At 38.6% G+C, this 20632-nt stretch overlaps 1 protein-coding gene across 1 annotated transcript in view; it reads right to left on the reverse strand.

The window, feature by feature from the left end:
- The window catches only part of TNIK (TRAF2 and NCK interacting kinase), a 341946-nt gene that overhangs the window by 109485 nt on the left and 211829 nt on the right, over positions 1–20632 (reverse strand). The window contains exons 5-7 of the mRNA XM_008142296.3: positions 11845–11955; positions 8416–8506; positions 6319–6449 (exon numbers count right to left, since the gene is read on the reverse strand). Of these exons, the coding sequence (XP_008140518.1) occupies positions 6319–6449; positions 8416–8506; positions 11845–11955 (333 nt within the window). The remainder of the gene's footprint in view (positions 1–6318; positions 6450–8415; positions 8507–11844; positions 11956–20632) is intronic.

A 20632-nucleotide genomic window follows, 5' to 3' on the forward strand; every position in this document is an offset into this window, starting at 1 on the left:
CCAATTACAACTGGCAAGACAGATCACAGGAGACGAGAAAGGGAAGAGGGAGGAACAAGATGAGGAGAGTCCCGGAGAGATAAGTTTCCTTCATGGCCATGGTGTGACTCATTTTGGCAGGAGCTCGGTAATTCATTATTTCAGAGGTACGGTGCCGCCTGCCCTGTGGCATGATTAATAGCCCAGTCTTGTGCGCATTACAAACAAAACAGAGACAAATTCTAGTGCCTCTGAGGAGGCGGAGGCAAGCACAACACTTCCGGCGGGTGGGGGGCCATCTGGCATGCAGGCAACTGGAGCACAAGATAGCAGGCCTTGGGGGTTGGGCTGCCCAACACGTGCAGAAAAGAATACTTTCAGATAGCTGAACCAAACACACAAAAAAGAGGCAGCATGGCACAGGGAAAGAGCCCAGCATGCCCTGAGAGGCAGAGAGAGCCCACGCTGGACAGCCTAGCTTGGTGACTTGGGCGAGCCACTTAATTCCTCTGTGCCCATTTCCACACCAGTAATGTGAAGAGAACACTAACACAATGCTGTGCACATAGTGGGTATTTAAAAAATATTGGTGCAGACAGACCCTGAGGACCAGTTATCATTGACTGGCAGTTCAACCAGCACACCTGAGTCAGGTAAAGTGGCAACAATGCTGGCTGGGCACTCTATACATCTCTTACTTTACTGACTTAAAGAAAAGCAAGGCCAGCCCAGCCAGCATGGCTCAGTGGTTGAACACTGATCTATGAACCAGGAGGTCATGGTTCAATTCCCTGTCAGAACACATGCCTGGGTTGTGGGCTTGATCCCCAGTGTGGGACATTCAAGAGGCAGCCAATCAATGATTCTCTCTCATCATTGATGTTTCTATCTCTCTTTCCCTCTCCCTTCCTCTCTCTGAAATCAATAAAAATATATTTAAAAAAATAAACAAATAAAAGTAAGGCCAGTTTGTGTGCATGTGGGGGGTACAGGAGAGAAAGATCTATACTAATAATAGACAAATATGCAAATTAACCAGGACGCCGTCATAGTAACCACCGAATAGCAGGCTGCGTGGGGCAACCAGGCTGGCAGGAGGGGTTAGTGAGGGAAGACCAAACAACTGAACAGCAGGCTGCGTGGGGCAACCAGGCTGGCAGGGGGCCAGTTGGGGGTGACCAGGCTGGCAGGGGGGGCAGTGAGGGGCGACTAGGCCAGTGGGGGGGGCAGTTTTGGGTTACCAGGCCGGTGGGGGAGGGCAGTTAGGGGCAACCAGGCCGGCAGAGGGGGGCAGTTAGGGGCAACCAGGCCAGCGGGAAGGGGCAGTTGTGGGTGACTAGGCTGGCCGGGGGGGGGGAGCAGTTAGGGATGATCAGACAGGTAGGCAGGTGAGCTGTTAGGAGCCAGTGGTCCTGGGATGTCCAACTGCCAGTTTAGGCCCGATCCCAGATTGTAGAGGGTGCAGGCTGGGCTGAGGGGACCCCTTCTCCTCCCCCCGCCCCCGCCCCGTGCACGAATTTCGTGCACCAGGCCTTTAGTATAAAATAAACATTTTAAGTTCTCCACCTACACGTCATAGAGCAATGGACTGGGGAAGAATAAGACTCCATTATGTGTACGATACTGTGAGTTGCCCTTTGCACTGAACATGCTATCTTGAGATCTGCCCAGCTTCAATATGGATACTGCCTTGTTGCTTAAATGGCTCCATCGTATTCCGCTGGACAGATGTGCTAGTCTATTCAACCAGTTCCCTACTAATGGGCTTTTGGCTGCCAAGAAGTTTCTTTAGTGAGTGGTTGTGTTAAAGCAGTAAGTATAGGGCTACAAATTACTTGACAAATCCCATCCAACCCAATGAAATTCAAATTGAAAACGTAACAATTTAAACAGCCTAGGAATTTTGCAGTTTTATTAATTTCAAATCTCTTGAATGCTTATTATGAAATGAGAAAGCTTTCATTATTGCCCCACACACTTATCAGGGAAATGAAACCTTTCCTTTTGCTTGAAGTGTTTTGACAGAATTTCAGAAAACAAGAAAGGAGGGCCTCTGGGGGAAAGTGAGCACACCAGGCAATGAGATTCTGGTGCTCCTCCTCCGAGAGGGGCTATTTTCAGGCAGCACTTACTGCGCCCGGGAGAGATCAGACAAAACCAGGCTGCAATAAAAAGCATGAGCTCTTCAGACTACTTTCCTACACAGGCCCATATTTTAATGAATTATTGTAGTTTTTAGAAAAAATTATAGCAGTCTTTAAAGATATCTTAGACAACTCAAAGAATCCTATATAATAAAAGCCTAATATGCAAATCGACCGAACGGAGGAACTACCAGTGGAACCATGGGTCGCTATGATCCACACTGACCACCAGGGGGCAGATGCTCAATGTAGGAGCTGCCCCCAGCCTGAAGGACCCAGGCCAGCAGGGGGAGCCATCCTGATTGCCCCACCGGTCGCCCCACAAATTGGCCCTGATCACTGGCCAGGCCTAGGGACCCTAGTACATAATTTCATGCACCGGGCCTCTAGTACATAATAATAAACCATAAAACAAGTCAAATAATAAAATCAAACTACACTCTTCTCTTTTGCATTCTACCTTTATTTTTGTAAATTTGTCTTTATTGTTGAAAGTATTACAGATTTCCAGCTTTTTCCCCCCATTGATGCCCTCCACCCAGCACCCACCCCTCCTAGGCCTTCATCACCCCATTGTCTGTGTCCATGTGTTATGTATATATGCATACAAGTCCTTTGGTTGACCTCTTTCCCACCCACCCATCCACCCCCACCTTCCCTCGGAGGTTCGACAGTCTGTTCCATGCTTCTGTGTCTCTGGATCTATTTTGTTTATCACTTTATTTTTGTTCTTTAGATTCCACATATGAGTGAGATCATGCGATCCTATCTTTCTCTGAGTGGCTTATTTTGCTGAGCATAATACTCTCCAGGTCCCTCCATGATGTCTCAAAAGGTAAGAGATACTTCGTTTTTACTGCTGCATAGTATTCCATGGTATAAATGTACCACAGCTTTTTAATCCACTCATCTACTTATGTTCTGCCTGTATTTTAAAGGAAGGGTTTTGTGGTAGGGAATCTAACCAAGCCCAGTGGCCTTCAAGCCCTCTTTTATTCTAAACATGCCCTCTAGGCTGAAAGTATCTGTAGTCCATGAGGACCCAAAGCAATAACATCCCTTTCTGAGGCTGGGATACACAGCTTGGTTAATTGGGCTACCAAGCACACAGCACCAAACCCTTGAACTTCGATGAGTTTACAAGTGAGCTTTTTAGTCAAACACTCCACATACCAATACAAGTTGACTAATTCCTTACACACAGTGGATATTCATTGGGTGAATGAACAAATGGTTTTAAAGGTCAAAGGATTGTCCAGTTGTCTCCTGGTGATAAACCATATTCCTAAGAATAGTGAACATAAGGAAGGATAAGACCTGGTGCCAAAAAAGAAGTAGAAAAATTATTTAAAGATAGCTTTCCTCTCTGGTCCACGATAAAACTGTGAAGTGGTTGAAATGCATCTTCTAAGAGCCCCCAAACCTTCCTTTCGGCCCCATCTTCCTTATTGTCACCCTTTCGTCAAGTTACTTCTTTTACCCGTGACAAGTGACCATTGAAGCTTACAGTCTTGCCATGACTTCTTCCTCCTCTGTACAGCCTACACTCACGACAATCCTGACAGACTAACTTACACTAAGGTCTAAATGGCTGATACAGTTGGATCTTGTCTCTCATCAGGATTCTTTAGTTTTTAATAAAAGACACAGAAATGAACCTTCACTTCTTTAATGTCTCAGGATACTTGTACAGTCACATGAACCTTCCAGTTCCTCTGAAGTCGCCCTGTGGTTACTCATACACTGGGCTTTGTCTCCACTGAGAGTTATTGCATGGGCTCCAAAATGTTCACTGGTCCCAAATTACATTCCTTAGCCATAATCTGAGGAAAGAGGACCAAGATACCAGTTTAATTCCAAGCTTTGGCTTGGCTGGAAGGAAGTCCTCTTCTACTCATGCTACTGAAAACAACTAAATCACAGGAATCTATTTTACATCACAAAACAAAAGTTCACATGCATGATAGCCAGTCATAACACAGCCAGCTAAACGGCTAAGCTAAGGGTAGAGGTTTGAGACACTCTGAATCTCCCTGGTATATTATAAAGTAGTTTAAAATATCTGTGGCCCAAATGTAGACTAATCAGTACTTGTTTAGTATGACTATACTTTGAAGATTTGCTTATAGCCAATTATGATACACATATCTGGTCTGGGATATATATTTTGTAGTGGCTCCTCTCAAGGGATCTGCAAATTAATTTATTTAGATGTGCTTACCATTAGCAGTTTAAATAAGCGACATTTATTTTGGCAGGAGATTGATTTTTAACTTGGCTGCTGCTTCCAGACAGATTATTGTCAGGTTATGACAGTGAACTAACCTTGGAAGAAGGAGGAATTTACAGGGGATTATTTTGTTTTCAGACCTTTGAGCTTGCATTTCTCCAGAGAGGCCAATAATTTTGTCAATGCTCAGGGACACTGGATCCTCAAAACACTGCAATGTTTGCATCTTTCTGACCTGCTTTCAATAATAACCCCATATCTGGAGAACTAAAAATGTTCTTTAAAGAAGGAATTTTTCACATATACTCTTCAGAGGCTGTTTTGTTGGTAAACTAGAGATTTATATAGGAGAACATCTTCCAGGAGCAGGGTAATACAGGGTGGGGCACAAGTAGATTCACAGTTGTGAGTATGCAAAACACAGTTTATTCTAGTATTATTTCTTAACTATTGTATTATTTTCCATATAAACACTGAAAAACTACTTTTGTTCCACCCTGAATATTGGGAAGAACTCTGAACAGAGCATTGGGGATCTGGGTTCAAGTCCCAACTCTAAGAATATCACTAACTGAGTGTGCACTTGCAAATGCCTCGGCCTCAGTTTCTCATCTGGAAGATGAGGGTATTTCAAGATGATCACTATAGTCCTTTGGCAAAAAGTCCACGCATCATGAAACCAGCCTAGGTTTTGCCCAAGGTTGTCCTGGGATCCGCACAAAGATGACAGATCATATTCAGCATTTAGAGCCAAACTTTCATCTCATGAATATCCCTTATTCCTTATAAAACCAAAGCATACATTATATAGGGAACACAGTTATATATGTAGTGACTAGATAAGCTATTCCCAGAATATTTGCTCACCACTAATTAAGTTATTACTGAGAGACCATTATTCACCAGGCCCTGTATATGGCATGTTTACAAAGATTATCTCACATAAACATCATAGCAACTCTATGTAGATATCATCACCCTCATTTTATGGATCAGGAAAGAAGCTCAAAGAGGATGATCTACTAGCCTAAGTCACATCACTAGGAAGTGGCTGAAATGGGATGGAAACTACGCAGTCTTAGTTCAAAATTATTTTCTTTGAATTCCTTAAATATTACCCTTTATGGTGGCAACCAAGATCTACTGTACAGTCTAAAAACTCACAGTGCCTCTATCCCATCTGACCCCAATTTTAATGTCTCCACTTTCAAGCATCATTCATGACAACAATGTTACCTGACATTGCAGCTATTAATGGACTAGGAACCCAAAATTATTCTTGATTACTGGCTAGCAGAATAGAAAAGAGGAGGGTTTCTTGGAGAAAGGGACAACTTTCACCTCTCTATCTCAACACTGCTTGGAATTTATTAACAAATTACCAGTTTATGATACAAAATTACAAGCCACAAATCAAATTTCTATGAAACACCATTACAGGCTACAGAAACGCCATAAAGTAGCTACCAACATCCCATTTGGTTCTCTCTCTTACTGAAAAAACAACAACAACAACACAAAAAACTCCAATAATTAAACTTGAAGCAATGTGGAATGAGTAAGTCTGATTATTTTTAATCAGAGAAAGATGACAGACAACAAATTCATATCTTGGTGTTTTTTTTTAACATAAAACATTACATGTACATATACTTTGCAAAACATCTAAACTATAAGCAAAACAGAAATATGTGCCCTAATTAGATGTGAGAGTAAATTCATGAGGATATAGAAAATGGTTTAAACTTTTCTTTCTTTTTTTACAAATAGGCAATCAGATATGATGGGTGACTTCATTAAAAAGATTCTCACTAGAATGTCTTATCATTTTAAATTCAAATAATGTTGTTGTTTTTTTTGCTCTCCCTTTGCATTACATAAAGCCATGTGAGAATTCTCTAAAAGATTCAAGGGTGATATTTTGGGCATCATTTTGAAACATAACGAAGAAGTAAGAAGTCATACCTTGAAATCATATGTGGCATCCGGGTTTTCATCACAGGCAATAACTTCCGGTGCCATCCAGTAGGGAGTACCGATGAAAGTGTTCCTCCTGCCCACTGTGCGATCCAGCTGGGCACTGACTCCAAAGTCCACTATTCAAGAGAAGGCAAAATGAATCAAGTTTATAGTTTTTATATGATGCTAAAATGAATATGCATTTTTGTTAAGATACAGATAACATAAAATTTACCATTTTAAAGTGTTATAGTTCTGTGACGTTAAGTACGTTCACATTGTTGTGCAACCATCACTAGCATTCAATTCAAGAACTTTTTCCTCTTCCCCAGCTGAGACTCTGTAGCCATTAAACGATAACTAGCCCATCTCCCCTCCTCCCAGCCCCTGGTAAACCCCATTCTACTTGCTGTCTCTATGAATCTGACTACTACAGGTACCTCATCTAAGTGGAATCATATAGTATTTGTCTTTTCGTGACTGGCTTACATCACTTAGCGTAATGGTTTTCAAGATTAATCCATGTTGCAGCATGTGTCAAATTGTCCTTCCTTTTTGTTTTCTTTTTTTAGGGGGGAGGTGAAGGGAAATGGGAAGGGAAAGGGAAAGGTGTGGGGGTGCTCCCGGGAAATGTTCTTCCTTTTGAAAGCTGAATAATATTGTATTGTATGCAGGTGCCACCTTTTGTTTTTCCATTCATTTGTTAATGGACACTTGGGTTGCTTCTTCCTTTTTGCTATTGTGAATGTGTATTTTTAAATTGCATGTATAAATGGATGAAGTGAACCAAGAACGAAATCACGAAGTGTTACATGTGTTTATACCAAGGCTTCCTGGGGACCAAAAATAGCTGTTAAATAAAAAGCAAACTTGGTTGCCACCATAAAGGGTATTATTTAAGGGATTCAAAGAAAGTGATTATGAACTAAGTTTCTGGAGTCAGACTGCGTAGGTCCCACCCCATTTCAGCCACTTCCTAGTGATGCGACTTAAGGCTAGTAGATCAACCTCTTTGAGCTTGTTTTCTGGTCCATAAAATGAGGGTGATAGCTACATGGAGTTGCTATGATGTTTATCTGAGATAATCTTTGTAAACGTGCCATATACAGGGCCTGTGGTATTGTAGTATCTCAGCAATAACTTAATTAGTGGAGAGCAAATATTCTGAGAATAGCTTATCTAGTCACTACATATACAACTGCGTTCCCTATATAATGTATGCTTTGGTTTTACAAGGAATATTCATGAGATGAAAGTTTGGCTCTAAATGCTAAATATGAAAATTATATATTATAACCAAAAAAGGTAAGAACAAATGTTTGGGATATAAACATGGGAGATATTTAAATCTCTGAAAATAACCAATTTTACTGACAGTGATTCTTTTCTAGGAGACAAATTGTGTAGCCTATGAGATATCTGTCAATTTATACTCTTAATCATAGATATCAAGCTGACAAATGCATGTGGGGATTCTGTTTGCTTATAGTTTATATATCCATATCTGGACAATCTCGGATTTGTTATGGGAAGGGCTCTAATGGACAGCACCAGAGAAAAGGATTCCCTCACGGACAACTCTGGCAGATGGAAGTGGGATAACTGGTATGCATGCCAAGTAGAATATTGGGCATCCATTTTGCACAGGTAATAATGAAATCAATGTAAATTTAACCTAAAACATATGGGAATACAGCAGGAATTCATTATTTTAAATATGTTTAACTGTGGATATTTTTAATAAAAAATGGGTCACCATTGTTCTGTTATAGCAATAATGTAAACAAACAGAAAGATATAGGAAAACATTTCAAGGTCACTCACTTCTCTTTTAAAGGGTCTTCGCTTTAAAAAAATCAATTATTTCTATACATTAATTAAACACATGGTTCTGTTTAGCACAGACCAATTCACTCCTCAAAGTGCTTTTAGAAAATGTTTTTGAAATAAACAAACATTTTCCTCTCCATTCTTCGCACAATGACCTCCAAATCCACAGTGACAAATTTACATTCATTACAAAAAAAACAACCAAAAAAGCCAGCTGTTGAAATAATCTTATCAATTCCTGCAATTCCTAGGCTCACTGGATTCTGTTCTTACCTAGTTTAACTTCTGCATTTTCAGTCAGCAAGACATTTTGCCCTTTAATATCTCGATGAATCACTTTATGCTGGTGCAGGTGACTCAGCCCCTGGAGTGACGGAGAGTTGAAAAGGATTAATAGGAACATAAGCCAAGATGCAAATAAACTATTTCAGATATTAATGATCCAAAAAAGTAGTAGACTCATCCAGAGATACTTTCATTATTATACTCATATCTTTCATGTGCTCACAGTGCTGTACTAAGCCATAGGCAATGGATCAGTATAAACTGAACTATAGAGGTGGCCCTTGCTATGCATGGTGCTGTGCTAAAGGAAATGCTTTCATACCTGCTTTGACCTCAGGAACCACCTAAGAGATGATGTGGTTCAGCATACATGAGTTCAGCTAATAGTACCATGAAAAGTGAGGACTGCCTGTCCTTGCCAGTTTGTAACAGAAACACCTATAAAGTCTACATACAAAAAACTAAACTGATTAAACAGAATCCTCCACTTTTGGGGGCAATATTTGAATTTAAAAGTTACTTCCTATTACACAGATTTAATTAAGCACAATAAAATATTTCTCAGAACAGCCAAGACGTTTCCCATTGGCTTTAGCCAACGTGGCCCACATTAAAAAGGAAAGCAACAATTTCTGTTTCCTTTGCTGGCATTTATCACTGTCATTTTGAGTGCTTTATGACATGTGTGACTTTGTGTTCATTATATGAAATTATTACTCAGTGACATCCAAAACTGATCATATTCCAGGTCTCCATGAATTACTCTGATTTTGGCTTCTTTGGGGAGTTAGTTCTAAAACCTACAGATGTGCTCTAAGTCACATGTTTTTTCATAAAAAAATATAATCTAAAAGATTCTAAAATTGGAATCTTGAAGCAAATTTTGTTATGCTAACAATTGATAACTCAAAGTATTGTACACCTAACTATTGCCATTTTATTAGTTATGATTTTCTGTACTTTTATTTTTTTCTCCATAACAACAAAATCATGATATGAAAGATGAGGTTGACACAAAAAGAAAAAAACACACTAAATGTCTAAATTCCCTTGTTGAAAAAATTCAGCATGAGAATATGAGTGACCAAAAAGGTCCATATGTATGTTTAGGAATATCAGTAAATATAAACCATGCAACAGGACAGTTGCAGTGGTTTGGGCCTTTAAAAATTACCTTTCGTATAGAGTTAGTTTGGCTCAAGGTAGGCATCACGCAGATTAAAATGTATGGTTTTAATAGCATATTAACACACCACAAATCCTTAAAATTCCATTCCCTGCTTCATCACCAAAGTGGTTGAAAGCAGGTACCAGAGCATATAAGTGAGCCAAATGTTCATATGATGCAAGGAGGGTCATCTCTGAAACTCCTTATGATCAAATGTTCCTTCCAATGAGTCACCTTATCTCAAGTGCCAGTATCATTTGGGAGAATGATTGCATTGGAAGGAGGAAGAAAACAGTGGTTTTCAAGCATTTTTAAACTAGGTATTGAGAGATACTCACAGGATGAAACCTCCCTTGTGCTTTTAGAACCCTGAAGATCACAGGACTGAGCCCCTACAGGGTTACCCAGCAGAGCACAAAGGCGTATTATGCAGAAACCGCCCTGAAGCCCCAATAGATGCTTGGTACCCACTGGGTAGTCTGGATGACTAAAAACATTCATCATGCTTTCTCTGAATGAGTAAAATGTTAAGTCAGAAATTCAAATTAAGTTTACACGATGGCACATCAATACTTGGAGATAAATGTCAGATTTGAAGATCAGCAGCTGTACCTTGTTTCTCCTCAAATTTTGTTTTGCGTTCTGTTTGAGAAATATTTTTGTTTACTGCAAAGCCATGGTGGTATTATCCTATATTTTCTCTTAGGAGCTTTATTTTTTTTATATATCATTCACATTTATGTCTATAATCCAGCTCGAATTATTTTTTTAATATGGAATAAGTATGTGTCAAGCTTCATGTTCTCACATGGATATTCAATTGACCTTACTGACTGATAAGGGCACCCTTTCCCCAGGCACTGAAGCAGTTCCTTTGTAGTAACTCAGGTGAGCTGTGAAGCAGGTCTGTCCCTGGGCTCTCGATTTTGTTTCCTTGGCCATTTGTCTATTCTTGTGACAATACTACTCTGTTCTAATTACTTAGAGCAGCTTTATAAGTCCCAGTAACTAGCAACCTACTAGCACATCCTCCAGCTTTGTTCTTCTCAGGACTGCCTGGAGTATTCTTAGCCCTTTGCATTTTCATATAACATTTTAAAAATCAGTTTGTCAATAACCACAGATATACCTAGAATGATTTTGGTAGGGAGTTCAGTGAAGTCATGGATCAAATTGGGGAGAAATAACATTTTTAGAATATGAAGCATCCTAATCTTTGAAATAGTATATACCTCTATTTATTAAGGTCTTCTTTAATTTCTCTCAATAATATTTTGTAGTTTACGATGTAGAAGTTGTTCACATCTTTCTGTAAATTTATTTCTAAGTATTTGATTTTTATGCCATTATAAATGTAGTCATTTAAAATATTTTCTATTTTCTTTTGCCTAATGTGGTTTGAATTTAATCAATAAACATTATTTTAATGCCCTTCATTCTTCTTAACTTCCATCCATCTATCTATCCATCAGTGCATCCATTCACAACACATAATCTATCTTTCAAAGGTGTATCTTGGACACATTGTAAAAACATTTTTAACTTTGTTTCCTTAAATTAAGAAGGCAGAGGTTATAAATAGATAATGATTGCCAAGCAGATCTAGTAAGAATACTCAGTGGACATGTAATAGCCTCCATATTAGTAGCAAAAGATAATTAAACTAATCTGAAGGACCAACTACCTTCTTCTCCTTGAATTGAGCTCGGCAAATATGACAATATTGCTCAGACTGCCTGATTGTTGGCAAAACTGGGCAAATAGGCACAGTCTTGTCCAGCTATTTTCATTAATTTAAGTAATTAACACTAAAAGAATTTTATTTAAAAGGGTAAAATCCAGTAAACTAGGTTCTATGTATGTACTGAAATGGCTAAAGTCACACAATCCTTAAATTAGTTATAAACTTCCACAAATAGAAAACTCCAATGAGTGATCAAAATATCTCTAAAACAATCCATTTCCTAAGTGGGACACCATCTATATGGCCTAAAATCAGATTTCCAATTGGAAACACCACTGGAAATGAATTCCTTGTTAAAAGAACTCACCCAATGCTAACTCAAATGAGAGTGCACATTGCCCATTCAGAATGGTACTCACTTCCACTAGAGCAGACCACAAGAAACTACCATTGCTATTATCACTGTTAGAATAAAGCTTTAAAGGTTTCCAACATGCTTATAAATTTCAGTGGAAGGTCAGTACAAAGTTCAACAACTCCCACGATATCCAGTATTGCTACTTACTCGTAAGATCTCCCTGCAGATGTATGCAATCCACTCCTCCTTCAAGGTGTTACCTTTCGTGTTCTTGATCAGGTCAGTGACAGAGCCAGCTCCACAAAACTCCATCACCAACTGGCAAAGGAAGCACACATGCCATTATTATAATTACACTTCTCAGCTTCCACTGGGCTGAGTTATGAAAGCATACAATACTCTAGTTGAATGCTTTGGAATGTCTTTCCTGCAAAGAAAAAGTGATCATAAAACAATATATGAAACATAAATATTTATCTTCATTTATTCCCAAAATGATAGGAAGGAAAGATTATTTTTAGTTTCATAACCTGAAAATTAGTTTCAAATTGAGAAAAATCTCCATATTCTATGTATTTTATAAAATGAGGGCAAGTAGACGGTTCAGATGTTGTTGAGAATAACTGTGCTTATTTAGCAGTTGAATTCATCCTTCCTACACAAGTAGAGTCATTCCCCTGTCCAAAAGAGCTATGGTGATCTAGGCAATCCCACATTAGGACAATACAAGTGCATGCTATTTATTTTATTGGTTTGTAAATGGCATTGTAAGCTGTCAGAGTGAGGACTATCTGTTTTTAATTAAACTCAGCAAATGTTCCCAGGAGGCTGGACACATCAAATAAATTCAATAAACAATAAGCTCTAATTTAGCACCTTTCATCCAAAAAGCTCCAACTTCCCAATAAATATGAATTCATTACAGCACTCAGCAGCTTTGTAAAATAGGCAGAAAATAAACACCTCTCTTAACAGATAAGTAGAGACTAGAAGAGAAAAAACCATCTATCTGCTTTTGTATCCATTTTCTTGGATTAGAGAAACATATCCATTTCCATACTTTCTCTTTTTCAAAAAGTCTTCAATAAAAAGTCTCCTTACGGGTACTTATATAATTTTGTAATTACATAATAACAATTCAGAAAAACTACCAATCAATCTTTGACCTGACTCTAGAAACAGAACTGATATGGGGTCATAATGAAATCACATTGATGATTTTAGCTTTGTCCAAATGTACATTCCTAACATCAGCACCATGTTACCAGATCCTAAAAGATACCCCACTAGGCTGCAAAATATTCAGGTAGAAATTATGTTTCCTTTTTTTTCTGTATGCCTAGTTGAAACTCACAAAAAAACTCATGAAACACAATGCCTGTTCTAACATGTCATCTTATGATTCCACACAGGGAAGGGATTTCTATATTCTTCAGAGTTTTTGTAAGGAAATTTGAGAATTGCCATGATAGACCACATTCCAACCCAATAAGAGTTGTAAAGTTTTCATATATGCTAGCCAGGAAGCTATCAAAGGCCAGAAAATCACATTAGAAAGAACTCAGAAGTCAATTTGAAGAAGTTCTCACTGGCCAAACATGGGATAATTTGAGTATCAATAAGAATAACTTCAATATCTTTTTTAAAAATATATTTTATTGATTTTTTACAGAGAGGAAGAGAGCGGGATAGAGAGTTAGAAACATCAGTGAGAGAGAAACATCGATCAGCTGCCTCTTGCACACCCCATACTGGGGATGTGCCCGCAACCAAGCTACATGCCCTTGACCGGAATTGAACCTGGGACCTTTGAGTCCACAGGCCGATGCTCTATCCACTGAGCCAAACCAGTTTTGGTAACTTCAATATCTTGAAACACAATGAATATGCTTAACTGAAGGTATTAATCAAGACACCCCGCAAAAAGAATACAACTGGCACTGTTTCAAGAAAATGAAGAAGCAACTTCTAATTTTGAGGACTGGTAAATACAGAGGTAAAAATTAAGAATTCTACACTGCCTTTCTAGTACAAGTTTTACCACTGGGTAATCCTATATAATAAAATCCTAATATGCAAATCGACTGAACAGCAAATAACTGGTGGAACGACTGGTTGCTATGATGCACACTGACCACCAGGGGCAGACGCTCAATGAAGGAGCTGCCTCCAGCCTGCAGGCTCCAGGCCAGCCAAGGTGGGTGCCAGTGGGGGGCAGGGGAGCTGATCACACTGCCAGTCGCCCTGCAGATCAGCCCTGATCGCCGGCCAGGCCTAGGAACCTTACCCATGCATGAATTTCATGCACCAGGCCTCTAGTTAAATAATAAAAAAGATAAAGCTTGTCTTCATAAAAATCAGGTATTTCATCTAATAAATGAAGAAAACAAGTAGAACATCACTATTACACAACCTCCAATAAGCTAATGGATTTAGGAGCTGATCATCAATGGCTGCTAACATAAAAAAATAAGAAATAACCAGCTCTGATTTGCCTTTTGATTAGAATAATATATCACCTAAGAGTAGTCTTGTCCAAACCAAAACCAAACCAAACCAAACAAACAAATCCCCCAAAACTGAATCTGATGAAGCTTCTAGTTCCCGCTACCAATTTACAGGAAATTCAGAGGACTGAGAAACATGTTACATCCTGGAGACACAATCATCAAAACCTAGAATAGGAAACTCCACAGGGAAAATGACCCATTTATTCAACAAATAAATTGCAGGAAGGGAAAGAGAAGGATGGAGGGGAAATCTATAAATTTAGAAGCATCTCAAAAGATATACCAATGGGTGCAACTTACTTAGATACTAATTTTTTAAAAGTTATTAATTTTTTAAGACAATCTACAGATTAGATATTAGAAATATGGTTAACAATTTTGTAAGTGTGACAATGGTACTGTTTATGTAAAAAATGTTCTTACTTTTAGAGAAACATTCTACAGATAAAATGATACAATATGATGACAGTCTCTTCTATAAATGATACTAAGACAATTGGATATACACATGTAAAAGAATAATGTTGAACCCCTACCTCACACCACATAAAAAGTTATCTCAAAATGGATCAAAGACCTAAATATAAGAGCTAATACTATAAAACTCTTAGAGAGAACATAGGGATAAATGTTCATGACCCTGGATTTGGCAATGGTTTCTTAGTGATGATAACAAAGACACGAACAACAAAACAAAATATAGATAATTTGAATTTCATCAAAATTAAAAACGTTGTGCATCAAAAGACACTATCAAAAGAATGAAAAGACAGCCTACAGAATAAAAAAAATATTTGCAAATCATATCTAATAAGGTCAAGTATCCAGATCTATAAATAACTTACAACTCAACAATAAAAACATCACAATTTTATTTTATTATTATTATTTTTAAAATATATTTTTATTGATTTCAGAGAGGAAGGAGAGAGGGAGAGAGAGAGAGATAGAAACATCAATGATGAGATAGAATCATTGATCAGCTGCCTCCTGCATGCCACACCCTAGGGAAAGAGACCACAGGGTGCCCTGGCCAGGAATCTCTGACCTCCTAGTTCATAGGTTGACGCTCAAACACCGATCCACACTGGCCAGGCAACAATACAATTTTTAAATGGGTAAAAGGCTTGAATAGACATTTCTGCAAAGAAGATATATAAATGACTAACAATCACATGAAAAGATGTTCAACATTGATAGTCATTAGGAAAATGCAAGTTAGAACCACAATGACATACCACTTCACACTAGGATGGCTGTACTTAAAAAAAAAAAAAAGTAGAATATAAAAAGTGATGGCAAGGATCTGGAGAAACTATAAGCCTCATACACTGTTGGAGAAAATTTAAAATGGTACAGTCACAGCACAGTTTGATGATTCCTCAATAAATTAAACATAGAATTACCATATGATCTAGCAATTCCACTTTTAGATATATACCCAAAAGAATTGAAAACAGCTGTTCAAACAAAAATGTTCAAAGCAGCACTATTCACAACAGACCAAAGGTAGAAATACCAAAATGTCCATCATCAGGTGAGTAAGCAAAATGTGGTATATTCATACAAGAGAATATTATTCAGCTATGAAAACAAATGAAATTTTAATGCATGACACAACACAGATAAATATTGAAAATATTATGCTAATTAAATAAAGACAGACCAAAACAGGCTATATATTGCACAAATCCATTTATATGAAATGTCTAGAATAAACAAATCCAGAGAGGCAGAAAGCAGATTAGTGGTTGTTGCCAGTCACTAGAGGGAGGGAAGAAAGGGAGTTTCCACTTAATGGGTACAATTTCCTTGGTGATGACAAAAGTTCTGGAACTAGATAGAGGTGATGGTTGCACAACATTGTGTACTTAATGCTACCGAGTTATACATTTTAAGATGGTTAAAAGGTGAATTTTATGCTATGTGTATTTTACCAGAATTTAAAAAATAGATATAATGAGAAGATCTGTTTCAAAATAATAGTAGAAAGGAGGAAGATGGGGCAAGATTGGGCACTGATGAATGGTTATTGGGGTTAGTTTCGGGTACATGGGTGTACATTATACTGTTCTGAATACTTTTGTGTATTTTAAGGGTTCTTTCTTCACAAAGTTTTTAGAAATCCCATTATGTAGCATACAATGGTTGAATGGCAGCAAGACGGACCCAAGCAAAGTCCTTGGGTAGAAAGAAAAGAATATATTTTCTCAAGTGAGCAAAACATGTTTGTGCCTCTTTTCCAAATCCCATTTTGAAAAACACAGTGACCAGACCTCCCGTGATGCATCCATTGCTCCTGTATCAGCTGGAGAAAATGTCCTACCACTGAGCTCTATTAGGCCATGTAATTACAGTTCCCAAGGAAAGCAGGGGAAAGCCAGTGACTCCAGTCCCTTAAAATTAGATTGGACCAAAGACTTTCAAATATTCTGTAGGAAACAATCCTGCTCTAGCCAGGCACTAATGTCAGTGATTTCCATAATTTGCTTTCCATTCAGCTCCAGCTGAAGGCTGCTAAATTCTTTTCATCTCACCATGGGACAAAATGATTGTTAAATTATGTAATGGGATTTTTTTTTTTTTTAAAGAAAGAAACCAGCATTTGCTAGCAATCGGTTCCTATAGCCACACAGCAACACTGATAATTACTGCCACCACACAGCGGGGACACTCCCTCACCACAAGTAACCTCAGCACATTAATAAAGAGACACAGGACTCAACATGCCAAGCCCAGCAGCGGTAAGTCAATAACTTCATATGTCACAAGCAAGAAATAATGGATCATTAATATTCTTCCTGAAAGAAAGTTCTCACACAGTTGACACCGGAGTAACAACACTTGCTTACATTTGCTGAGAATCTACCATATGCTAGGTATCTGGGCTAAGTGATGTTCACCTGTTATTTCATTAATTCTCCTTCTCAATTTCCTTTTCATGATTTATTTGGAAATAAAGCTTAGGTATGGGTCTGCAGCCTTATCTGGATACTCATTAAATAACTAGAGCAGGCTTGAAAGCATGGTGCTCTCTCAAGTACAGCTACTAACCTTGGGCATGCTCTCTAACCAACCTGGGCTCAGCACCCCACCACCATCACTATAAAACACAACATAAAAGCATCAACCTCAATGGTTTGATGTGAACATTAGTTGTGTCTATGAATATAAACTTCTTAGCAACCAGAAATCTTAAATTATATTTAGCATTTTTCTACTTTTTTTTTTGGCATTTGTATGTATTAAAAAGTTTCCAACTTAGAAGATAGCATTGATAGCTTCCCAAGATCCACTTCCCTTGGATGGTGAAGAAATGGCTGAAAGGTGCTTATAAAGGGCATTGGATCTGTGTTTCTAAAGCCTCTATTAATGAAAGAGTACCAAGGACACCTGTCGTTTTTCAAGCTTGTACCACACAGCAAGAAGACACCATGGTCCATTCCAGACATTCAATCTTTTAAAAAATTATATATTTTTATTGATTTCAGAGAGAAAGGGAGAGGGCTTATTGATTTCAGAGAGAAAGGGAGAGAGAGATAGAAACATCAATGATGAGAGAGAATCATTGATTGGCTGCCTCCTCTCCCAGTGTAAGAAGCTCTGGGAATCGAACCGTGACCTCCTGGCTCATAGGTCAATGCTCAACCACTGAGCCACCACGGCTGGGCTGGATCTTTTTATTTAGAAGATTGGGAGGCAGTGGTGGTGGGATCTTAAAATCCTCACTCCACACCACCTACATTACTGGATCAGAAAATGAAATACATGTGTGTGTCACTTGGGACGAGAGAAAGAAGGTTAAGTTGAAGGTGAGGACAGAACTGTGTTCAGGGACGATGGGGGTTAGGGTTGGGCCTGGAACAGTGAGATGGGGGAGGCATTTAAAACAGTAGCATAGTGTAGTGCACCTCAATTAATAAGGAAAGGGTTGCTTGAATTATTGGGCATGGGTAGTTATTTCTATCTAAATTAAAATGGTTATTTAAAAAAACACAGTTCTAACATAGATTTCACCATTTGTATGGCTGCTTTTCACATATTTTTGTCAGTTGTCTTATATTTTTGAGGAGGAAGATGTTTTCTTGTAGAGGTTGTGGGGGGAGGAGTGCTTACTGTGCCCTCCTGTGCTTTTCCCTCCCAGACAATATTTAAGGAAAGGATCTTTGGCCTTAGCTGATCCCAGAAGGAGTTTCAGAAGGACTGTCTGAGCCCCTGAGCTCACCTCCTCACCCAGCCTGAGAGGCTCTGGATGATTTCTAGGGTCCCTCCGGTATTCACTCACTTGCTAGCTAATTGCTTTTAAGTTCCTGTAACAAGAAATAAAGCTTTAAGCTATTTTAAAACTGCAGGCACTAGCCCAGAATTACCTTGACAGGAGCCCATTCCTCCCAAATGTCACCCAGGAGAATAAATGACTGCTAACAGACCCCTCCTCTTTTATGGTAAAAGGAGGGGCAGGAGGCGGGGATGAGGAAGAGGAGGGAGCAGGAAGATGAGGCTCTGCCTAAAGTGAGAGAAGTTTGCACCAAGACATTGAAGAGGCTCCCCAAGTAAAGGCTAGGAAAGATAAACTTCCAAGAATTCACAGCTCTGCAAAGGATCAGCCTATTGACCTTGAAGGTCCAGAAACATCAGCAAGGCATAGGATATTTTTATTATGTGTGGCTGGAAATAGCCACAGAGCTCATGCGCATGATTTATGAAGGTGTAAACAAAACCCAAACTCGGTACTTTGTTAAACAATGAGCTTCATTCACTAAAGGTAGTTTAAGTCTAACAACATAAAATATGTGTACAAAAAAGTACCAGAATTGGTAGGTATACATTTATCATTTCAATCAACTAATATAAACATAAAGTAACACTGTTGGGAATTTCAAATTTGGAAAAGCAACCTAAACAGCTTTTTGCATTCATTTTTAAACTAGCATGCCTTGGGGCGGGGCAGGGTGTGGAACAACCCAAACTTCTTTGGCTCCTGGATTATATTTTTAGACTTGAAAAGAGAAAGCTTAAACTACAAATTCTAAATCTTCCAAAGATTAAAAAAAAAAAAAAAAGAAAGAGTCCCAAGGATATGAAGTCCCAAACTTGGTCAATAAATGTTCTGGATAATGAACAGATTTGTATCTTGAGAATGACAATGGCATTTTGAATATATTGAGCCAACTGGTATTTTTAGCAACCAGAAAGCCCAAAGCACAGGTCCCTGGGAATGCTTTCGAGACACCCAAGTCTAAGGAGATATCCATCTCAGAGTCCGCATGGCAGCATTCAAGGAATGAGGGAAGTTCGCTACTTCATGTGTTTGGTATTTGGTGCTACATTTGTCAGTAGGCGTGCAAGATATTCTAGAGAATTTTCCTGTTTGGCGAAAATCACTACATGTCCATCTGGGCCACCAACTCAATCATAGAAACTAACCAGAGACTGTAAGAAATTTACAACTTGGCCTCACAAAGTGTTAACACTTAAATAGAAGAATTTGAGGTGGGGATGAGGGAGCAAGTTTTCAGACGAGTTAAAAATAGAAAAAGGGAAAATATGCTGGCCTTAGAGAACTTAGGACTAAGCAACTTGGTTGTTGAGGATTTTGAGAAGCACAATATAGTAAATAAGGCCATAGACTTGGACTCAAAATTAATCTAGAAAAGGAAGAGGGTTGTATAGACTATTAGCAGAATAACTTTGGATATCCATAAGGTCTTCCTTTTAGGTGAAAAGCAGTTTAAGTACAGTTCAAATGAAATTCATTAGGATAAAAGAAGAAATCATTTTCACATTCTTGTCACAGAATCACCCATTAATTCATAAAAAATGACTCTATAAAAGCTGAACTCAAGCCCAGTGGCAAAGTATTAAATTAAGCATAGCTCTAACTCTGTGTTTGTATCTAAGTAACATAGTTTGTCTCTACCGGTCATGCAGTGGGGCAGCTCTGAATCTGGGAGACTGTTTATACTCAACCTTCTGTTATTTAGGAAATCCTATATTTACCAAATTCAGCCTTCTAAAATGTTCTGCTCACCAATAGTAAGATTCAATCACTTCTCCAGGCAAGTGACCTAGCTTTTACACATGAAGGAAAGGCATGTTTCATTATAAAAGTGACGGATACTGATTCAAACAACGGCCCCTCACCCCCTGCCCAGATGAAAGACTCATTTCTGATGCATAGAAAAGAGAAATTTTAATTAGCTGTTCAAAAGACTCAGCAACAGGTGGTTGAATTTTTAATTGTCATATCTGCAACACTTTACATTTAAATCTTAAAACAACCAAAATGTTGGTGGACATGGTTTTTGCCAAGCCACGGTGCTACAGCAATGTAACTCACACGATTACAGACTTAGGTCTGGGGGCTGTGGCCAACATCACTGCATATTCCAGAAAGTTCCCCTCATTGGTGGTTGAATGACATCATGTCTTAGTTCATTTCAGTATCTCATTCCCATCTGACCTTGTACAGGGCATGGATGAGT

This window comes from Eptesicus fuscus, chromosome 3 (assembly GCF_027574615.1).
Source record: "Eptesicus fuscus isolate TK198812 chromosome 3, DD_ASM_mEF_20220401, whole genome shotgun sequence".
NCBI lineage: Eukaryota > Metazoa > Chordata > Mammalia > Chiroptera > Vespertilionidae > Eptesicus > Eptesicus fuscus.